This window comes from Petaurus breviceps, unplaced genomic scaffold (genome assembly GCF_028583685.1).
Source record: "Petaurus breviceps papuanus isolate PSGF00001 unplaced genomic scaffold, PetGlider_PUasm1.0 90925, whole genome shotgun sequence".
In the NCBI taxonomy this organism is placed as follows: Eukaryota; Metazoa; Chordata; class Mammalia; order Diprotodontia; family Petauridae; genus Petaurus; species Petaurus breviceps.
The window spans coordinates 9,731,990-9,748,721 of record NW_027187380.1 but is presented as its reverse complement, the minus strand read 5'-3'; the positions used below and the strand labels follow the sequence as shown (position 1 = coordinate 9,748,721).

General features: G+C 42.2%; 1 protein-coding gene across 1 annotated transcript in view; it reads right to left on the bottom strand.

Moving 5' to 3' along the window:
• KCNH6 (potassium voltage-gated channel subfamily H member 6) overlaps positions 1 to 16,732 on the bottom strand; it is a 43,490-nt gene that overhangs the window by 14,889 nt on the left and 11,869 nt on the right. Inside the window, 4 exon segments of the mRNA XM_069076854.1 lie at positions 853 to 1,105; positions 3,545 to 3,744; positions 5,887 to 6,286; positions 11,225 to 11,650. Coding sequence (XP_068932955.1) covers positions 853 to 1,105; positions 3,545 to 3,744; positions 5,887 to 6,286; positions 11,225 to 11,650 — 1,279 coding nt within the window.

Below are 16,732 nucleotides of genomic sequence, written 5' to 3'. Positions count from 1 at the left end.
ACTTACCTTGAGGGCCAGCTTCTTATGTGACCTTGGGCAAGTGGCTTAACCTTTCTGAGTTTGAAATAACTGTCCTAGGACTTAACCTGTTAAGTTATAAATGTTATCGTTTGGTAGAGTGCCAAAAGAGTACCTAACACGCACGTCCTAGAGGAGCTCCCAATATTGACAAAGTCACAGATTATTTGTGTATTGTTTTTATGCACAATTTAGGGGGGGGGGCAGAGGAAGCATGTTGTAATGGATAGAGAAACCATTGACCATGCGCTCTCTCTGTATATAGGAACCCCTTCTGCAACATCTCCAACAAATGGACATTCACCCTTTGTGTGAAGAAGGAGGACCCCCTAACTTCCATTCCATTTTAGGGTTGGCTCTGATTTTTGAGAATTTTTCACTTACATCAAATTTGCTATTCCTACCCATTGTTTCTAGTTCTGGTCTCTCAGGCCAAGCTAAACAAATCCAATTTCTCTTTCATATAATAGATCTTCAGATACTTGAAGATCGTTATATTCATACTTCCTTCCTCTCCCTACTCTTTTCTGCTTCAGGCTAAACATTCAGTTCCTTCTATTAATCCTTATGTAATATGAGTTCAAGGAGGATTTCAACTACGAAGGGAGGGAACCACTCAATATGACCTGTCCCTTCCCAGAGGAAGTCCCAACATTTTTGACCTATGTGATGCTGCCTCAAATGACAGAGAGATCTGGCCAGACAGAGGTATAGAGAAGATACCAGGACATGTTCTCTAGGAATGCATGAGCACAAGAGGGGTAGGAGACTAAAAGGACCACTCTTTCTCTTGGTCCACTGGTTCCCTATCTTGGGCTGCCTAGCCCACCCCACCTAGAATGGCCACAACAATGTCCTCACGGAGAATCTCAATGGAGCCTCTGGAAATGAAGTAGAGTGTGGTCAACACGTCCCCATAATGCACCAGTGTGTCCCCTGGAGGTGCATGTGTGGTCTTGAACCTCATGGCCAAGGCGCGAAGACAGCCTTTGCTGGCACCCTGGAAAGCCTGGCAGTGTTGCAGCAGAGAGCGGTTCAGATGCAAACATATGTCAGCCTGCAAGCACTCAGGAAAACCCTTCAGCACCTGTGGAATAGGGTGGGATGTAAAGGGACAGGGGAACAGGATCAGGGGTGACAGGAAAAGTAGGGTTAAAAAGGAGAGCCTGGTCTTTAGGGAAAGGTTCCCAGGAATAGAATTAACTTTTGGGGTCACTGCCAATCAGAGGAAGTTGTCAGTCCTGAGGGAACCCTGAGGAACGCTACATCAAATACCAGAATGGTTACTAAAATAAAGGCCTCAGCTTAGTTCTGGAGTTTGGAGTGTTTTGGGGAAAAGACTAAACCAGAATCCTTAAGAAAGGGAAGAGAGGGAAAGGAATTGGAAAAAACGAGGAAAGGGAAAGGCAGTAGAAATCTAGAGGATTCCTTGGTCAAACCCTGAGCTTTATAGTCACCTACTACCCTCTACCTCCATCCATGGGGAAAAAAAGGCAAAAATATTAAGAATGGACACAGAATAGAATTTTTTGTTGTTGGAAGGGACCTTGTTATGTTGTTGTTTAATCATTTTAGTTGTGTTGGGCTCTTCATGATCCCATTTGGGGTTTTCTTGGCAAAGATACTAGAGTGGTTTGCCATTTCCTTCTCCAGCTCATCTTGCAACTGAGGAAATTGAGGTATACAGTGACTTGCCCAAGGTCACACATCTAGTAAGTGTCTGAGGTCAGATTTGAACTCAGGAAGATGAGTCTTCCTGATTTCAAGTCCAGCACTCTATCCACTGCATCACCTAGCTTCCCCCAAACTGTGGGGTATCCTGTCATACCTAGGAGCAAAGAAGAAATAGTAATAGTTCTCTCCCTCACACCTTAGCTACCAGTTACTCACTTGCCTTCTCTTGTATCATGTTCATTCATTTATTATGGACCTACTATATGTGCAGAGCACTATACAAGGTTCCAGGGATGTGGGAGAGATATAAAGTTAGGATCTTAACACATCACTCATCTACCTTCTCCTCACTCTCATTCAAGGGAAGAAAACACTTTGCCTACATTAAAGAGCTAAGTAGCTGCCTTTCTGGCATAATGAAATAGAATCAAAGCATTTCAGACTTGCTAGCAAGTCCCTAGTATGGTATCTCAGGGCATATGACTGTAAATGATTCTTCCCTTTCCTTTTAACTGTAAAACCTACCATTATCAGTGCTAGCCTATTTGTACCTTCTCTCAACTCTTAATCTGGAAATTTGGGTAACAAAGAAAATGGCCACTGGTGAAATAATTTGCTTGAGGTCATAGAGGTAATTAATAACAGAGGTGGATTTGAATTCAGGTCCTTTGACTCCAACTCCAATAAGTATCTAAGATAGAGGACTTTGGTGACGATGGCAATGCTTGCTAGATCTTTTCTTCTTTGCAGGGTACCTGCCTGGGTTTGGGGAGTAAAGAGACTATATTTTCAAACTACCTAGAAAGGAGAGTTCAAAGATTCCATTCTGCTTAAAGGAGGAAAGAAACTCTCAGAGATATGGGATACATCTCCAGTTACCAGACCATCACAAAAAATGCTGGGGGCAGCTAGGTGGTGCAGTGAATAGAGCACTGGCCCTGGAGTCAGGAGGACTTGAGTTCAAATCTGACCTCAGACACTTGATATGCTTGCTAGCTGTGTGGCTTTGGGCAAGTCATGTTACTCCAATTGCTTTGGCCCCCCCCCCCCCAAATGCTGCAAGCAAAATCTAGAGTCCTGGCTCCCAGGCAGTGGCTTTTGCCATAGTACCATTATTTTTGCACCCAACTCGACATTTCCTCATTTCCCTTTGGTAAGTCATGACTGGACTGAGGGTTCTGGGCCATAAGCATAGAACTAAATAGGGTCAATATGTGGATTTGGTCTGGACCTGGAATTTCATTGGTATAGAGCGCACTTGATAGGGAAACTCCTTTCTACTAATATAGATAAGTAACGTAACTTCTGGTCTCAGAGAGTTGTGCTAAGGGGTGAATTGCTCAGGGTCACACAGTCAAAGTGCCAGAGGCAGTACTAGAACCCAGGTTTTCCTAAGGCCAGCTCTCAACTACATGCCTCTCACTACGTCCATATCACAACTAAAACTCAACCTTCAAATAATTTTCAAGGTGAAGGAAAGCAATTAGCAAACCCATGTATTGTACTTGTGTTTTGCCTTTTCTTCCTGAGAATAATAGTTTTTTGTGTGTTTGTATTTTCACACCAAAGATCCTGGTTCAGCAAATGAACCATCATGTCTCAGTATTAGTACTGTCAAGTATAACAAACAAAAAACCATTTGAACAGATGGTTCAAGAAAAAATACTCGGTATGTGCTTCCTAATTGTTCTTTCTTCATTTAGTTTAGACGTTATCTGAAACTTGTTTTTTTTAAACTATCACCATTGTATTATATACAGTCAGTATTCCTTGCCCCACACCCCCCACCTGAATATTTCCTTCACTTTTCTACCTTCCTACTGTATCTCACCATGCCCAGCTTCCAACTTACTGCATTCATATCGATACCATTTGTGTAAGACCAAGCATGCTGAAAATACTCCTCAAGGCGCTGACGTAGTGGGTTCGGGATCTGATGGAATCGGATGAACTCCTTGACCCGAAGCATCTGGGTGTGATAGCGAGCAGTGCCTGAGTAGAGCCTTTGGATGATAGCGGACACATTGCCAAAAATACTGGCATACATGAGTGCTGAGGGGAGAAGCAGAGGGTGAGCCCCTGATACCCAGCAGCCTCAACATCCTGGGTTATGGGGGGGAGGTTGAGGGTAAGCTCCTAGACCCACTGAGGCACTCTTCCTTCAGGCCCTCTGCAACTTCAAACAACTCCTGCATGGTAGCACTATAACTAGTTAGTTATACACCCCAGGCATAGAAAATAATTTTGCCAACATTTTGCCTTCATAACCTAAACTCACATCTTGCTTGGGAAAGTTGTAGACCTTTTATTGGGAAACCTTTCCCAACCCTTCTTTGTTCTAGTGCCTTCTCTCTGTTCCTTATTTCCCATTTATCCTATAGATAGCTTGCTTTGTTTCTCCCTCCCCATTAGATTGTAAGCTCCTTAAGGGCAGAAGTTGTCTTTTGCCTCTTTTTATATCCCTAGTAGAATTGAAACAGTTCAAAGGCAACTCATGATATGCAAATTTAGAGTATTCACCCCAAATGTTCACATGAACTATTTGTGCCCGACCTGTGGTAGAACATTCCCAGCTCATCTTGGTCTGATCAGTCAGTCAGATACATTGGAACCTGACTCTAGCATAGTGATGTCATTTTGGTCCTCTTCAGGATGAAGGATATCAACCACCACCACCACCACCATATCCCTAGCACCTAGGAAAGTACCTGGCACATGGTAAGCACTTAAATATTTGCTTGCTTGATTTTTTTTCTTGATTTTGTATGTCCCTCACCTTTGGGCATCTGAGACAAGTGCCTAAAGCCCTTGTAATGGTCTTGTTGCTCAGGTTTTCTGAGGTTATTTAAAAAAACTTTCTGGTTCCCAAAGGGTTTCCGGAGCCAGGCACCTTCAGGGTTCCATTCTCCCCAGGTTCCCATGGAGACTGAGGAACAAAAAGTCAGGGACCATCAACCACTTTCGTGAAACAAAAGACCTTATGGATTCCCTAAGCTACCACTTCCACTTGCCACCTTTTAGCCCTCCAAAAACAACAAGAAAAACAAAAAATCCCACCTACCCCAAAGCACAGTAACTTTCCAATTCACTTGGGAAGTTTTTGGCAGAAAATCACTATGAGTAATCAGTATTTCCTCTTCCCTCTCCTGTCTTCTCTCCTGGGACCTCCTAGCCTAGACATACTTTGATTCAAGGAAAAAGGAAAACAAAAGGGGGAAGAATATTTTCTTCCCATTGTGTACATTTTGTTCTTAGTCTATTCAAAATCTCTTTTCCTGAAATTTTATCTTCAACTCTGCCAAACAGGCTATTGTAAATAAACCAAATTATACACGATAAGTTACAGGTGCTACATTTACCGTACAGGATTAGGGGTGGTGGTGGTGGTGATGGTGGAACCAACAAACAAAATGATTTTTAAATATTTAAAGGGCATAAACAAAAAGTATTGATAGATCATATGATATAGTGGACAGAGGGCTAGTCTTTGAGCTGGGAAGATCTAGGTTCAAGCCCTATATCAGATATCTATTAACTATTTGATTATGGACAAGTCCCTTACTTCTTGGAGTGCCAATCAATTCTCTAAGACTTTAAGTTAAAGATGAGTTGCTGATTTATATAGGTGGTAGTAATTTCCACATGCATCATATAAGAGGTCCAGACCAAAAAAATACATATACTTCAATTCCCCCCTGCCCCTACCAAACTTCCAATTTCTCTCCCATGTTTGTTCCCCCATAATTTGGAAAATGCTTTCTTCTCTATCCCAGACAACAGCACACCTTGAGTTGTACTTGGTGATATCTCACAGACTACTTGGAGGCCTCCTACCCCTTCTTAACCCTCATAACCCAGGAAAATTTTTCCTATTCTCAGGTCACTTTGATCAGAAAAAAAGATCCCACAGAATACCCAGGACTATCATTTCAAACACAAATAACAACAAAAGTAGAACTTGCCTGAATCAGTGGGAAGAATGAAGCTTTTTGTTTTTTATGAGATACCAGTGAGAACTTTTGTCTCAGAAACAAAGATACAGACACTGACATACTACCAGGGACCAGTTTCAAGACTTTGCCCAACCACTATTGTGAGAATAATCCCCAAGGGAGAAAGTGGGTAGAGGATGAGCAGAGGACAAGGCAGAACAGGAAGGAGGAAGTCTTTGCCCCACTGAAAGCCCTCACTCACAGCCAATGAGCATGACGCAGATGGAGAAGATCTTCTCAGGGTTGGTGTTGGGGGATACGTTGCCGAAGCCCACACTGGTGAGACTGCTGAAGGTGAAGTAGAGGGCTGTGACATACTTGTCTTTGATGGAGGGGCCTGAACTGAGGTCACTGTCATTGTAGCGCTTGCCAATCTGGTCCCCCAGGTTGTCGAGCCATCCAATCTTGTGTTCCAGGTAGGGGCGCTCCACATTGCCAATAGCATACCAGATGCAGGCCAGCCAGTGGGCGATGAGGGCAAAGGTGCACATGAGGAGGAAGAGCACAGCGGCTCCATACTCTGAGTAGCGGTCTAACTTCCGGGCCACTCGCACCAATCGCAGCAGCCTTGCTGTCTTTAGAAGCCCAATCAGTGTGGTAGTCTGGGGTAAAGGTAAAGGTGAAGGATAAAGCGCCCTGCTAACCGCATTGGGCGAGCAGCCCAGGGCAACAATATGGTAATGCATTCACTCATTCCCTCCTTCACTCACTCACTCACTTAATTTCAACACTACATTGTTCAAACACCTGCTATATTTGCAAAGCACTGTTTAGGGCATTGGGGATCCAGAGATGAAAACTGACACAGTCTTGGTGCTCAAGTGACTTACAATCTAGTAGAGACAATAACATGTCTACACAAATAAATGGGGCACTAGGTAGAGTCCGATAGGGGACAAGGAAAGCTAGGAAAAGTGCCAAGAGAAATCTGAGGAGGTGAGAGACGACCTTTACCGGGAAGAGGGGCTGATGGAGGAGGCGAGAGATGGGTCAGGGTTAAGGGAAGAGAGGCGACGTCGTGTTCAACAGATGGAATTAGACATAGGGACCTTCTTAAACAAAGGACAGGAGAGAGCAGGATGAGTCTGACGGATGGAGAGTGTTTAAGTATGGCTAGAGCACAAGCAATGTGAGGGGGGGGGCATGATGGATGAGGCTGGACTGGTAGGTCAGAGCCAGTCTGTGGAACACCTGAAGGACTGGATAAAGAGTTTAAATTTTAGTTCATAAGTAGTCATTAATTCATTTGCTGATTCATTCATTCACTCACCTATTCACTTGCTCAATAGCTGCCATCCACTGACTTAGTAAACAATAATTCAAGTGGTATGTTTTGTATACTCAACCCTGTATTAAGCACATGGGAGGATATTGTGTGAGACATGGTGAAGACCCCTCATAGACTCTTAGGCTGGGGAACCCTCATAGAATTTAAGGCTGGGTTTTCAATTCAGTTGTTTTTTTTTTTCTGTAAAAACAAGCTACTCACCCTGAAGTGTTCCAGGAGAAGAGTATGGGAACACAGGATGCAAATGCATCTGCATGTTCACCCAGGTCAAGACACTAACAAGGATGGGAGTTGAACAAGAATTCTTAGAATACTAAATCTGCAGGACAATCATATCTGCTTGGTTCCTGGCCCAGTTATACTTTAAGGGCAAGCTGACCATGAAGTATTTCAGGAACAAGGACGAGGACACAGGCTTTGATCACGTCTGTACATTAATCTAAAGAAAAGGGGCCCCCCAAAATGTAGGAGTTGTGTCAAAGTTAATGGACTGCTAAACTTACAAAATAACCATACCTGCTTACTTTGTATTTCATCACTGTCATTGAGGTAGATTTATTGTGTTTATATTGTACCCTCAAAGCTCATGATAATGGGCCAAGAGGAAAGGGGTTAGGGAGGGATATTGCAATTAGGGGTCTATAAAAGAATTTGTCTTCTCTGTGTCTGGTGCAGTCTGGCACTGAGAATGCATTGAATGCACTTGATGTGAGTCACCCTTTCTGCAAGACTCCTTTCTACTTTCTACCTTGAGAAGCCTCTGAGTTTAATTTGGGCAGGGGTCTTTACTGTCCCACACAATATGAAAGAAGAAGAAGGGAGGACAAGGGAAAGGGGAGAGAACAAACATTTATTAAGTGCCTACTATGTGCCAGTCACTATACTAAGTGCCTTACAAAAATTATCTCATTTGACTCTCATGACAACCCTGGGAGGTAGGTGCTTAATCTTCCCATTTTATGGTTGAGGAAACTGAGGCAAGCAGAGATTAAACAACTTGCCCAGGGTCACATAGATCATAAGTGTCTGAGGTCAGATTTGATCTCAGATCTTCCTAGGTCCAGGCCCAGTACCACCTAGCTGTTATATCTTGTTGTTCAGTCATTCAGACACATCTCACTCTTTGTTATCCTGTGTAGGGTTTTCCTAGCAAGTGGATTAAGGTAAATAGAGATTAAATGAATTGCCCAGGGTTACATAGCTAGTGAGTATCTGAAGCCAGATTTGAACTCAGATCTTCCTGAGATGAGGACCGCAGCACCTACCTGCCTCAGTTGCTATATCTACCACTGAGGAAATTATAATTTAGTTGGTGGAGATGAAACAGAAATGATAGAAACTATTTCTCTTCAGTCTTTTCACTTGTAACCAACTCTTTGTGACCCAATATGAGGTTTTCTTGGCAAAGATACTAGAGTGGTTTGCCATTTCCTTCTCCATATAGAAACTATAAGAAGAGTTATAATGCAATAGGTGAGGCTGTAGATAGTAATGTAAGTGCTTATGTTAGTGCTGGGATGTAGCAAGACATGGTAAGCTAGAGTGTTGGACTTGAAGTCATATATTCAAATCCTGTGTTGGATACTTAGAGTTATGAAGCCATATAGGAAAGAAACTTACTTTTCTGAGTCTCAGCCAAGTACCCAAGACTCATAAACCAAGTTCTAGCTACATTGTGATCTGAACAGCTTACACACAACTATGTTGGGGCTTAAGGGGCATAGGGTAGAGGTTTAATCAGAGGGAGGTAGTTTCGGAACACTTTTCAGAGGAGGTAAATTCTAAACTTACGTTTTTCCTTCCTAGATCATAGAAGGAGTATGGTTTAAGAGGCTGAGAGCTGAGATGGTGGAAAACTAAAGGCCTTTCTCCTTTTATATCCTGGAAATAGGAGCTTGGGGGAGGGTGTGGGAGGGCAGGTCTGGTCCCCTGAACCTGCTTGAAGCCTGCTGTTTGCCTTCCCTGGGAAGGAGGAGCACAGTCTTATAAAAATTGTGTCAGTAGTACTAAAGCTGTCTGCAATAACTCCTAAGGAAAACAAAAAAGGATGATGTTTAAATTATGTATGTCATGGCTAATGTGCATGAGTTTTGTATAATGGATATCGTATTTCGTGCCTTCTCAGTGGGTGGGGGTGGTGGAGAGTAATGGGAGGGAGAGAACTTGGAGCTGAGAATAACAACAAAAAATAAAATTTAAAAAATGAATTATGTATGTTAGGGGCAAGTGGAGAATCTTGCTCCAGGATTGCTATAGATGAGATGATAACAGATGTCAGTGAGAATGACTAATCAGGTCCATTTTGATCTGTGTTATCTTCTAAGGACAATGATCTTAGAACTTGGAAAGGACAGAATAAAAATGTTTATGGGAGTGGAAGCCTAAGGTAAATGGGGAGGTGTTTGGGAATTTGCCAATTTGAGATGTGGTTTCAAAAATTTTTTACCGATGTTTCCACACAGTTAAAAAAGTTTAGAGACATGAGGTAACTCATAGATATGATTGATGAACTTTAAAACATTTTGTGAAGTGGGAAAGTTGTAAGACTGGAGAAAGGCAAATTTTCCAATTTTGGGAAAAAGTAAGTGGTTATATGCTGCAAATTATAGACCAAGACTATGCCTGGAAAAATTAACCTTCTTAACCCAGGATCTGTACTTGATTTGTTTTGGAGGGGGGAAGGCAGGGCAATTGGGGTTAAGTGACTCACCCAAGGTCATACAACTAGTAAGTGTCAAGTGTCTGAGCCAGATTTGAACTCAGGTCCTTCTGACTCCAGGGCTAGTGCTCTATTTTCTGCCCTCCTGTATTTGATTTTTAAGATACTTTGATAATCAGTATCTTTTGTATTTTATTTTATGCATTTAAAAACATTATTCTGAGAAGGGGTCCATAGACTTCACCAGACTACCAAAGGGGTCCAGGACACAAAAAAGGTTAAGTACTCATGTTCTAGAATATATTATTAAGGGAGTATGGGAATAGAGGAGTACTTAAGGGCATCTAGGTGGTACAGTGGATAGAGCACCAGGTCTGGAGTCAGGAGGACCCGAGTTCAGATCTGATCTCAGACACTTACTATCTGTGTGACCCTAAGCAAGTCACTTAATCCCTGTTTACCTTAATCCACTGGAGAAGGAAATGGCAAATCACTCCAGTATCCTTGACAAAGAAAACACCAAAAAGGGATCACAAAGAGTAAAATGACTCAAAAACAACAACAATAAGCATTTGAAAAAGTTTCTCAGGCCATAATAGGAATAAGATGGAAAGATGTGATAGCAGTTAAGTGATTTTTTTTTAAGCTGGTTGAATGACTGGACCCATATAGGGAGGTCTTAGCAGAGTATATCAGGGATCTGTTCTCAATCTGTGCTTCTCACTATTTTTTTTATCAATAACTTGGACAAGTACATATATAAGCATATATGTGGATGAACACAAAGTTTAGAGGGAAAATTGACAATATTATTATCTGTATGACAGTGCCTAGCACATAGTAGGGGCTTAATACATGCTTATAGAGTATTTGAGAAATTATAGGACCAAAAAAGATTTTAACAAGTTATAATCATGTGCCAAATAAAATTTGGAAGGCAGCAAAGTATGATGAAAACTGATTGATTGGAAGTCTGGATACCTTGGTTTATATTCCACCTTTGTCACTTACTGACTGGGTGAAATTCATTTCATAGCCTTTGGCCTCAGTTTCCTTTTCTGAAAAATTAAGGGATTGAACTAGGTAGCCACTGAGGTCCCTTTTCGCACTAAATCTATGATCATATGACTAAAATGAAATTTAATGGGGATAAATGCAAAGTTCTGGCCCAAGTCCTTAAGTAGTTTTTCCACTGACCTAGAATCTGAAAACTATGGTTAATTGGCTTTGGAAAAGGTATTGAACCCTGTCAAATATGGATTAACAACACTAAGTAACATGTGGATGACAAAAATAAAAAAGGACGTCCAAAGTGTTTGAAAGTAGGCACCATACTGTAATGGAGAGGATATTAGATAAGAAATCAGGACACCAGCACAGAAACTATGCCATTTACTTGTTTTATGAATTAATTTTTCTGGACCTCAGTTTTCCTCTTTATAAAATGAGAATATTTCATCTAAGATATTTTTAAAATTTAATATTTTATGAGTTTATTATGGAGGAAACCCTATGGAGGAAATCCTAGGAACATAATAGATGTGTCCCATGACAGTCAACGAAAGTTGGTAACCTGGTACAGGTCTCTCTCACCTCATCAGAACCAGTGTGGAAGATGAGAAGGTCAAAGGGAATTGCAGCCACCATGTCGATGAGAAACCAGCCCTTGAAATAGTGCACAGCGATCTTGCCTGGGTGGCTGACCACTTCATCATTGGAATTGACATATGTGGTTCGGAAGTTGATGACAATGTCTACAATGAACATAATATCCACAATGAGCTCCACTACAGTGAGGGGGTTACAGGAGTAGCCACAGTTCCAGTGTCTGGACTCCTCTTGATCATTGAGAAGGAAGGCAGCTGAATAGGGGGTGAAGACAGCTGTGTAGATGACCAAAAGCAGGATCAGCCAGTCCCACACAGCTTTGAAGGGACTATAATGCAGGATGGTCCATCGGTGAATTCGGGGAGCCTGCAGCTTGTACTCAGGAAGCACATCTGCACCCAGGGACAATACCTATGTTAGAAGAACAAAGGAATAATGTCTGGATTGAAGTAGGTACAATGAATGGTCTCTGTGGCAGAAAGGGAATCTATGAAGGGTGAGCACGAGGAGAAAAAGTATGTGAAGGGAAGGAGTCTGTGGCAGGTAAGTGTGAGGGGACAAAATCTGGGAGAGGACGGAGTCTAAGAGGATTGAGAATTAGTGAGGAATAAATATGAGGGATGGAATTTGTGAGGGTTGAGTGTGAAAGAATAATGATAATATTTATGTGGTACTTTAAATTTTGTAAAGTGTTTTACAAATATTATTCCATTTTATCTTCACAATAACCCTGGAAGGTATGGGCTATTATTAGCCCCATTTTACAGATGAGGAAACTGAAGCAGGCAGCATTGAAGTGACTTTCCCAGGATCATATAGTAAATATCTGAGTCCAGATTTGAACTCAGGTCTTCCTAATTCTAGGTCCAGTGCTCTATCCACTGAATATGGTCTATAAGAGATGGATGAAGGAATCTCTGTTAGAGAATAGATATTAAAAGGAGTTAATATTAACGTGGAGTGAATTTGAAGGGATAGTATCTGTGAGGGATGAGGTCAATGTTGGGATAAGTCAATGAAGGGTTAAGTGGGTGGGAATAGGGTCAGTGAGGCTTAGTGTGAGGGTGGTCCTTTCAATATACCTACTTTTCTACCCAGATGAATAGAAGCAGAATTCAGCTGTGCCATCCCTTAAGAAAAGCTGACCTTTTCAATGCCAAACTGTTTTTAATATACACAGGTGAATGTTCACATGTATAAAAGGATGCCTTGGTTTATAGGATTCACTAGAGGGTTCTTTTAAATAGAGCGTTTTAAATCATGTGTGATTGATAGAAGTTCAATCTTCACCCAACTTTTCATAAACACTTCTGCTCTGTAAAGCAAGTCACTTAATCCATATGGATCAGCCTGTTAAAGTCAGCATCCCACATATGCACATATGTATGTAACTCTGTGTGTGTGTGTGCACACCCATCAAATTTGAATTTCATTCCTCTGCTCCCCACCTCTCTTATCTCTCCCCACCCTCATGTCTTTCACAGCCCACAGGAATCTGATGGAGAATAGTGGAAAAGACAGTCAGGATCAGGGAGTCAAACAATGGGGGCTTGTCCTAGCTTTCAAAACCAAGAGAGCTAGATAATGAGCTATGTGATGGCGAGTAAAGTGGCACCTAGGGACAAACAATAGTTGGAAAGGTGCCGGTAATACATAGAATAATATATATATATATACATACAATTATATGTGTGTGTGTATATATATATACATATATATATATAGTATGCATGTATATGTATATATTCCAGGAGAGGGATAGCCTATGGTCCAGATAGTCTGATCTTCAGTTCCGTGGAAGGTTGGGAGGGAAAATAGATCCCAGTAGAGGTACACCATATTTGTGGGCCATTGGGGATGGTGGATTACTACATGGTGATGAGGGCCAGCATAGCCTGAAAACTGAGGTACAGCTTTACAGGGATGGAACTTGCCAACCTAGGGGCAGCCAGGTAGCACAGTGAGTAAGCGCACCGGCCCCAGAGTTGGGATGACCTGGGATCGAATCCGGGCTCAGATACTTACCACCATATCCAGAAATAACTGGCCGTGTAACTTTGAGCAAGTTACTTAACCCCAATTGCTTTAAAAATAATAATAATAATAAAAAAAATTAAAAAAAAGAAATTGCCAACCTAAGGAAGCACACCATCTGGGGAGGAAGCATGCCCCTTTGGATGCTGATGCCCTGTGGTAAGACCCCATTTATGCTGTTATAGTTTTGTTATAGTTTATAGAACCAAACTTATTTATTTTCTTATTTCCCTTAGCACTTTACCCAGAATTCTAAACACAGTAGGCGCTCAAAAAGTGACTGATAAATGAACAAACAAAGAAGTAGCATCTCTAAAGAGGAAAGGAGAATGGGATTGGTTAACCAAAAGAAATGCCAGGGAAGAATGTGGGATTTGCCTTCCCTCCTGGGGAAAGGAAAGAATAAGTTACCAGGATATTGCATTTAGTACTGTCCTTAGAGTCTAGATTCCAAGGTCTTTTTGTGACTTTAGTAACTAAACCCCATTGGACAGAGATCCAAGACAGACCTGCTTCATGCTAAATCCTGCCTTATAGAAAATGGCACCTTCTTTGTTCCCTGTACCATGAGATATTGGTGTAATAAGAACACTGGTAAGCCTGGAATTTCATAGAATCACAGTATTTCAGAGCTGGAAGGTACCTTAGAACTTATGTAGTTCTGCCCTTTCATTTTACAGAAGAAGAAACTGAGGCACAGACACCTTAGTCCAATTTCCTCCTTTTACAGATAAGGAAACTGAAGGGAAATGATTCCATAATGCTCAGAGAATCACATAACCTGAAGTGGTACATTCAAGGTCAGAGAGGATTACCTGATATGAGTCAGTAAAGGCCCCAAGACACTGTGGCTCAGGAAGGGGGGGCAGGAATGAACAACTCTGGTGTGTAATATGCCTGAAAATTGTGCCCTTTGCCTCCCAAAGTTTCCCTTGATCACTCAGGTGCTGCCCCTAAAGCATAGATCCAACCATGTCACATACTCTGAAGGTCCTTCCCTTGTTCCCCCACTCAATGGCTCACTTTTACCTGCAGGATTAAATATAAAATCCTCTATTTGGCTTTTAAAGCCCTTTATAACCTGGACCCTTTTTACCTTTTCAGTCTTCTTACACCTTCCTCTTCTCCACAAATCCAGTGAAATTAGCTTCCTTGCTGTTCCTGGTGCAAGACACTTCATCTCTCATCTTCATGTATTTTCCTGGGCTGTGCCCCCTACCAGGAATGCTCTCCCTCCTTATCTTCATCTCTTGCCTACCCTGCCTACCTTCAGATCCCAGATAAAATCTTACCTTCTGCAAGAAGTGTTCTTCCCCATCCCACTTAATGATAATACCTTCCCTCTTTTGCTTATTTCCAATCTCTCCTGTATGTATCTTGTTTGCATGTAGTTGTTTGTGTATTGCTTCCCCATAACCATATGGGCCCCTTTAGAGCAGGAACTCTCTTGTCTTGTATCTTTCTTATATCCCCAGCATTTATCACAGTGCTTGGCATAGTGTAGGCACCAAATAAGTGCTTGTCAACTTGACTTGATTTACACCCCCATTTCCTGAAGCCATTGGCAAGCTCAAGTCTGCTTTCTACCCCAGTATTCCCTGATTGTTTGTAGTGCTGACAATCTGGAATTTTGCTCAAAAAAAATATTTCCCTCCCCCCCCCCCCCAATTCCCACCCCCAACCCACTGGAGCAGGCATGTGCTCTGTTCACCTTGTCTGGGCATATGTTCTTTAAGTATCACCCCTGAGTGCTTCTGCCCCCCCATCCCACCCCAGCATGAGATGGGGGCTGTAGAGAGTGAAAGAAAGAGGGATTTGGTAGGAGTGAGGAGAATAGGGCTGAAGAGATGTGGGACTAGAAGAGAGCATCACAGTGTAGGCATGCAACTAGGCTCTGGATGGGATAGATCCAGAGAAGAAACTGATTTTTCCACTGCCTGATATGATGGCCTCCAGGGCTATGTGGGAGGAGTCCAGGATGGGAAAGGAACAGGAAAGTCCTCATGCCTAGAGCAAGAGCTTATCAACATTGATCTAGTCACCTCTGCTATCTCTCTCACCCACCAATGACCCTTCATCCACAGAGAGGTGGCAGCTGCCAAAAGCACCAATGAGGGAAGTAACCCTGTTGCCTAGCAACTGAGGGTGGTCAGCCTGGTGTGTGTGTTTGTGTGTGTGTGTGTGGGGGGCGTTGTTGTGCATCCTTCATTCTCAAAGAGGACCAGAGACATCAGGAGTGTATTGTCTTGACTTGCAAGTGAATTGGATTTAAATGAGGCAGAGCTGTGCAAGGTCATCAGCCTTACTTTCTCCTATCCTGGTTCCTCCTCTCTGGGAGTTAGGAGAGAAGTAAGGTGTCCCATCTGCTGATTGCTGTCATACAGCCCCTTAGCTATTTGGTCATGGGGAGACTTGAGACTTGGAGATGGGAAATTACTTGCCTGGTTCATAGGGTGCTAGAATACAGGTCTATCTTACTTGACCAAATAGCTAAAGGTCAGGATTAGGGGAATTTCCAAGGGTGGGTAGTAGAAGGCATTCCAACATAGATTCAGTTAGTGGAAAATTTCAAGCTCTCTCGGGAGCTGGATGGTACATGCTTCATCTTATAACCCCTCTACCCCAGCTGGCTTCCAACTCTGAAGTCAGACATTTCCTATCCCAGAGCACCATGATGCTGGGGAAAGAAAGTGGAATTTGCCAATAGGAAACTTGACTTCAGAACCTGATTCCAGCACTCATGAGCTGGTTAACCATGACAAACTGTGAAATACCCTTTGGTCTTAGTTTCCTCTTCTAAACCTCTTGATGGAAAGGATTTCATTTTCTTTTTATCCTCACCACCTAGCACAGTGCCTGGTATACAAAAGGTGAATAATAAATGCTTGTTGCCTGATCTTTAAAATTTGAATAATCACACTTGCATGACCTATCCCACAGGATTGTTATGGGGAAAGTTAGAGCAGTGCATGTGAAATGTGGAGCTGGAAGACCTGGGTTCACATCTGGTTCTGCCTCTGACCGTTTGTGTGAACTTGGGCAAGCCTCTTCTGATCTCTGAGCCTCAGCTTCCTCATCTACAAAGTGAGAAGGTTGAATTCAACTACCTCCTAACTCCAAATCTATGATCTCATGATCTTAAAGTTGGTAAATTTAGAGGTAGGGCCTGGAGTCAGGAAGATCTGAGTTCAAATCTGGCCTCAGAAATTTACTAGCTGTGTGATCCTGGGCAAGTCACTTAGCCTCTGTTGGTCTCAGTTTCCTCACCTGTAAAATGGTGATAATAATAACATCTACCTCCCAGAATCAAAAGAGATAATAATTATAAAATGTTTAGTATAGTGGCTGGCACATAGTATGTGCTATAGAAATATCATTATTACTTATTATGATTATTAATCATTATCTTCTCAACAATCTTTTGGAATTGGACTTGGCAGCCTCTGAGGTTTCTTCTGG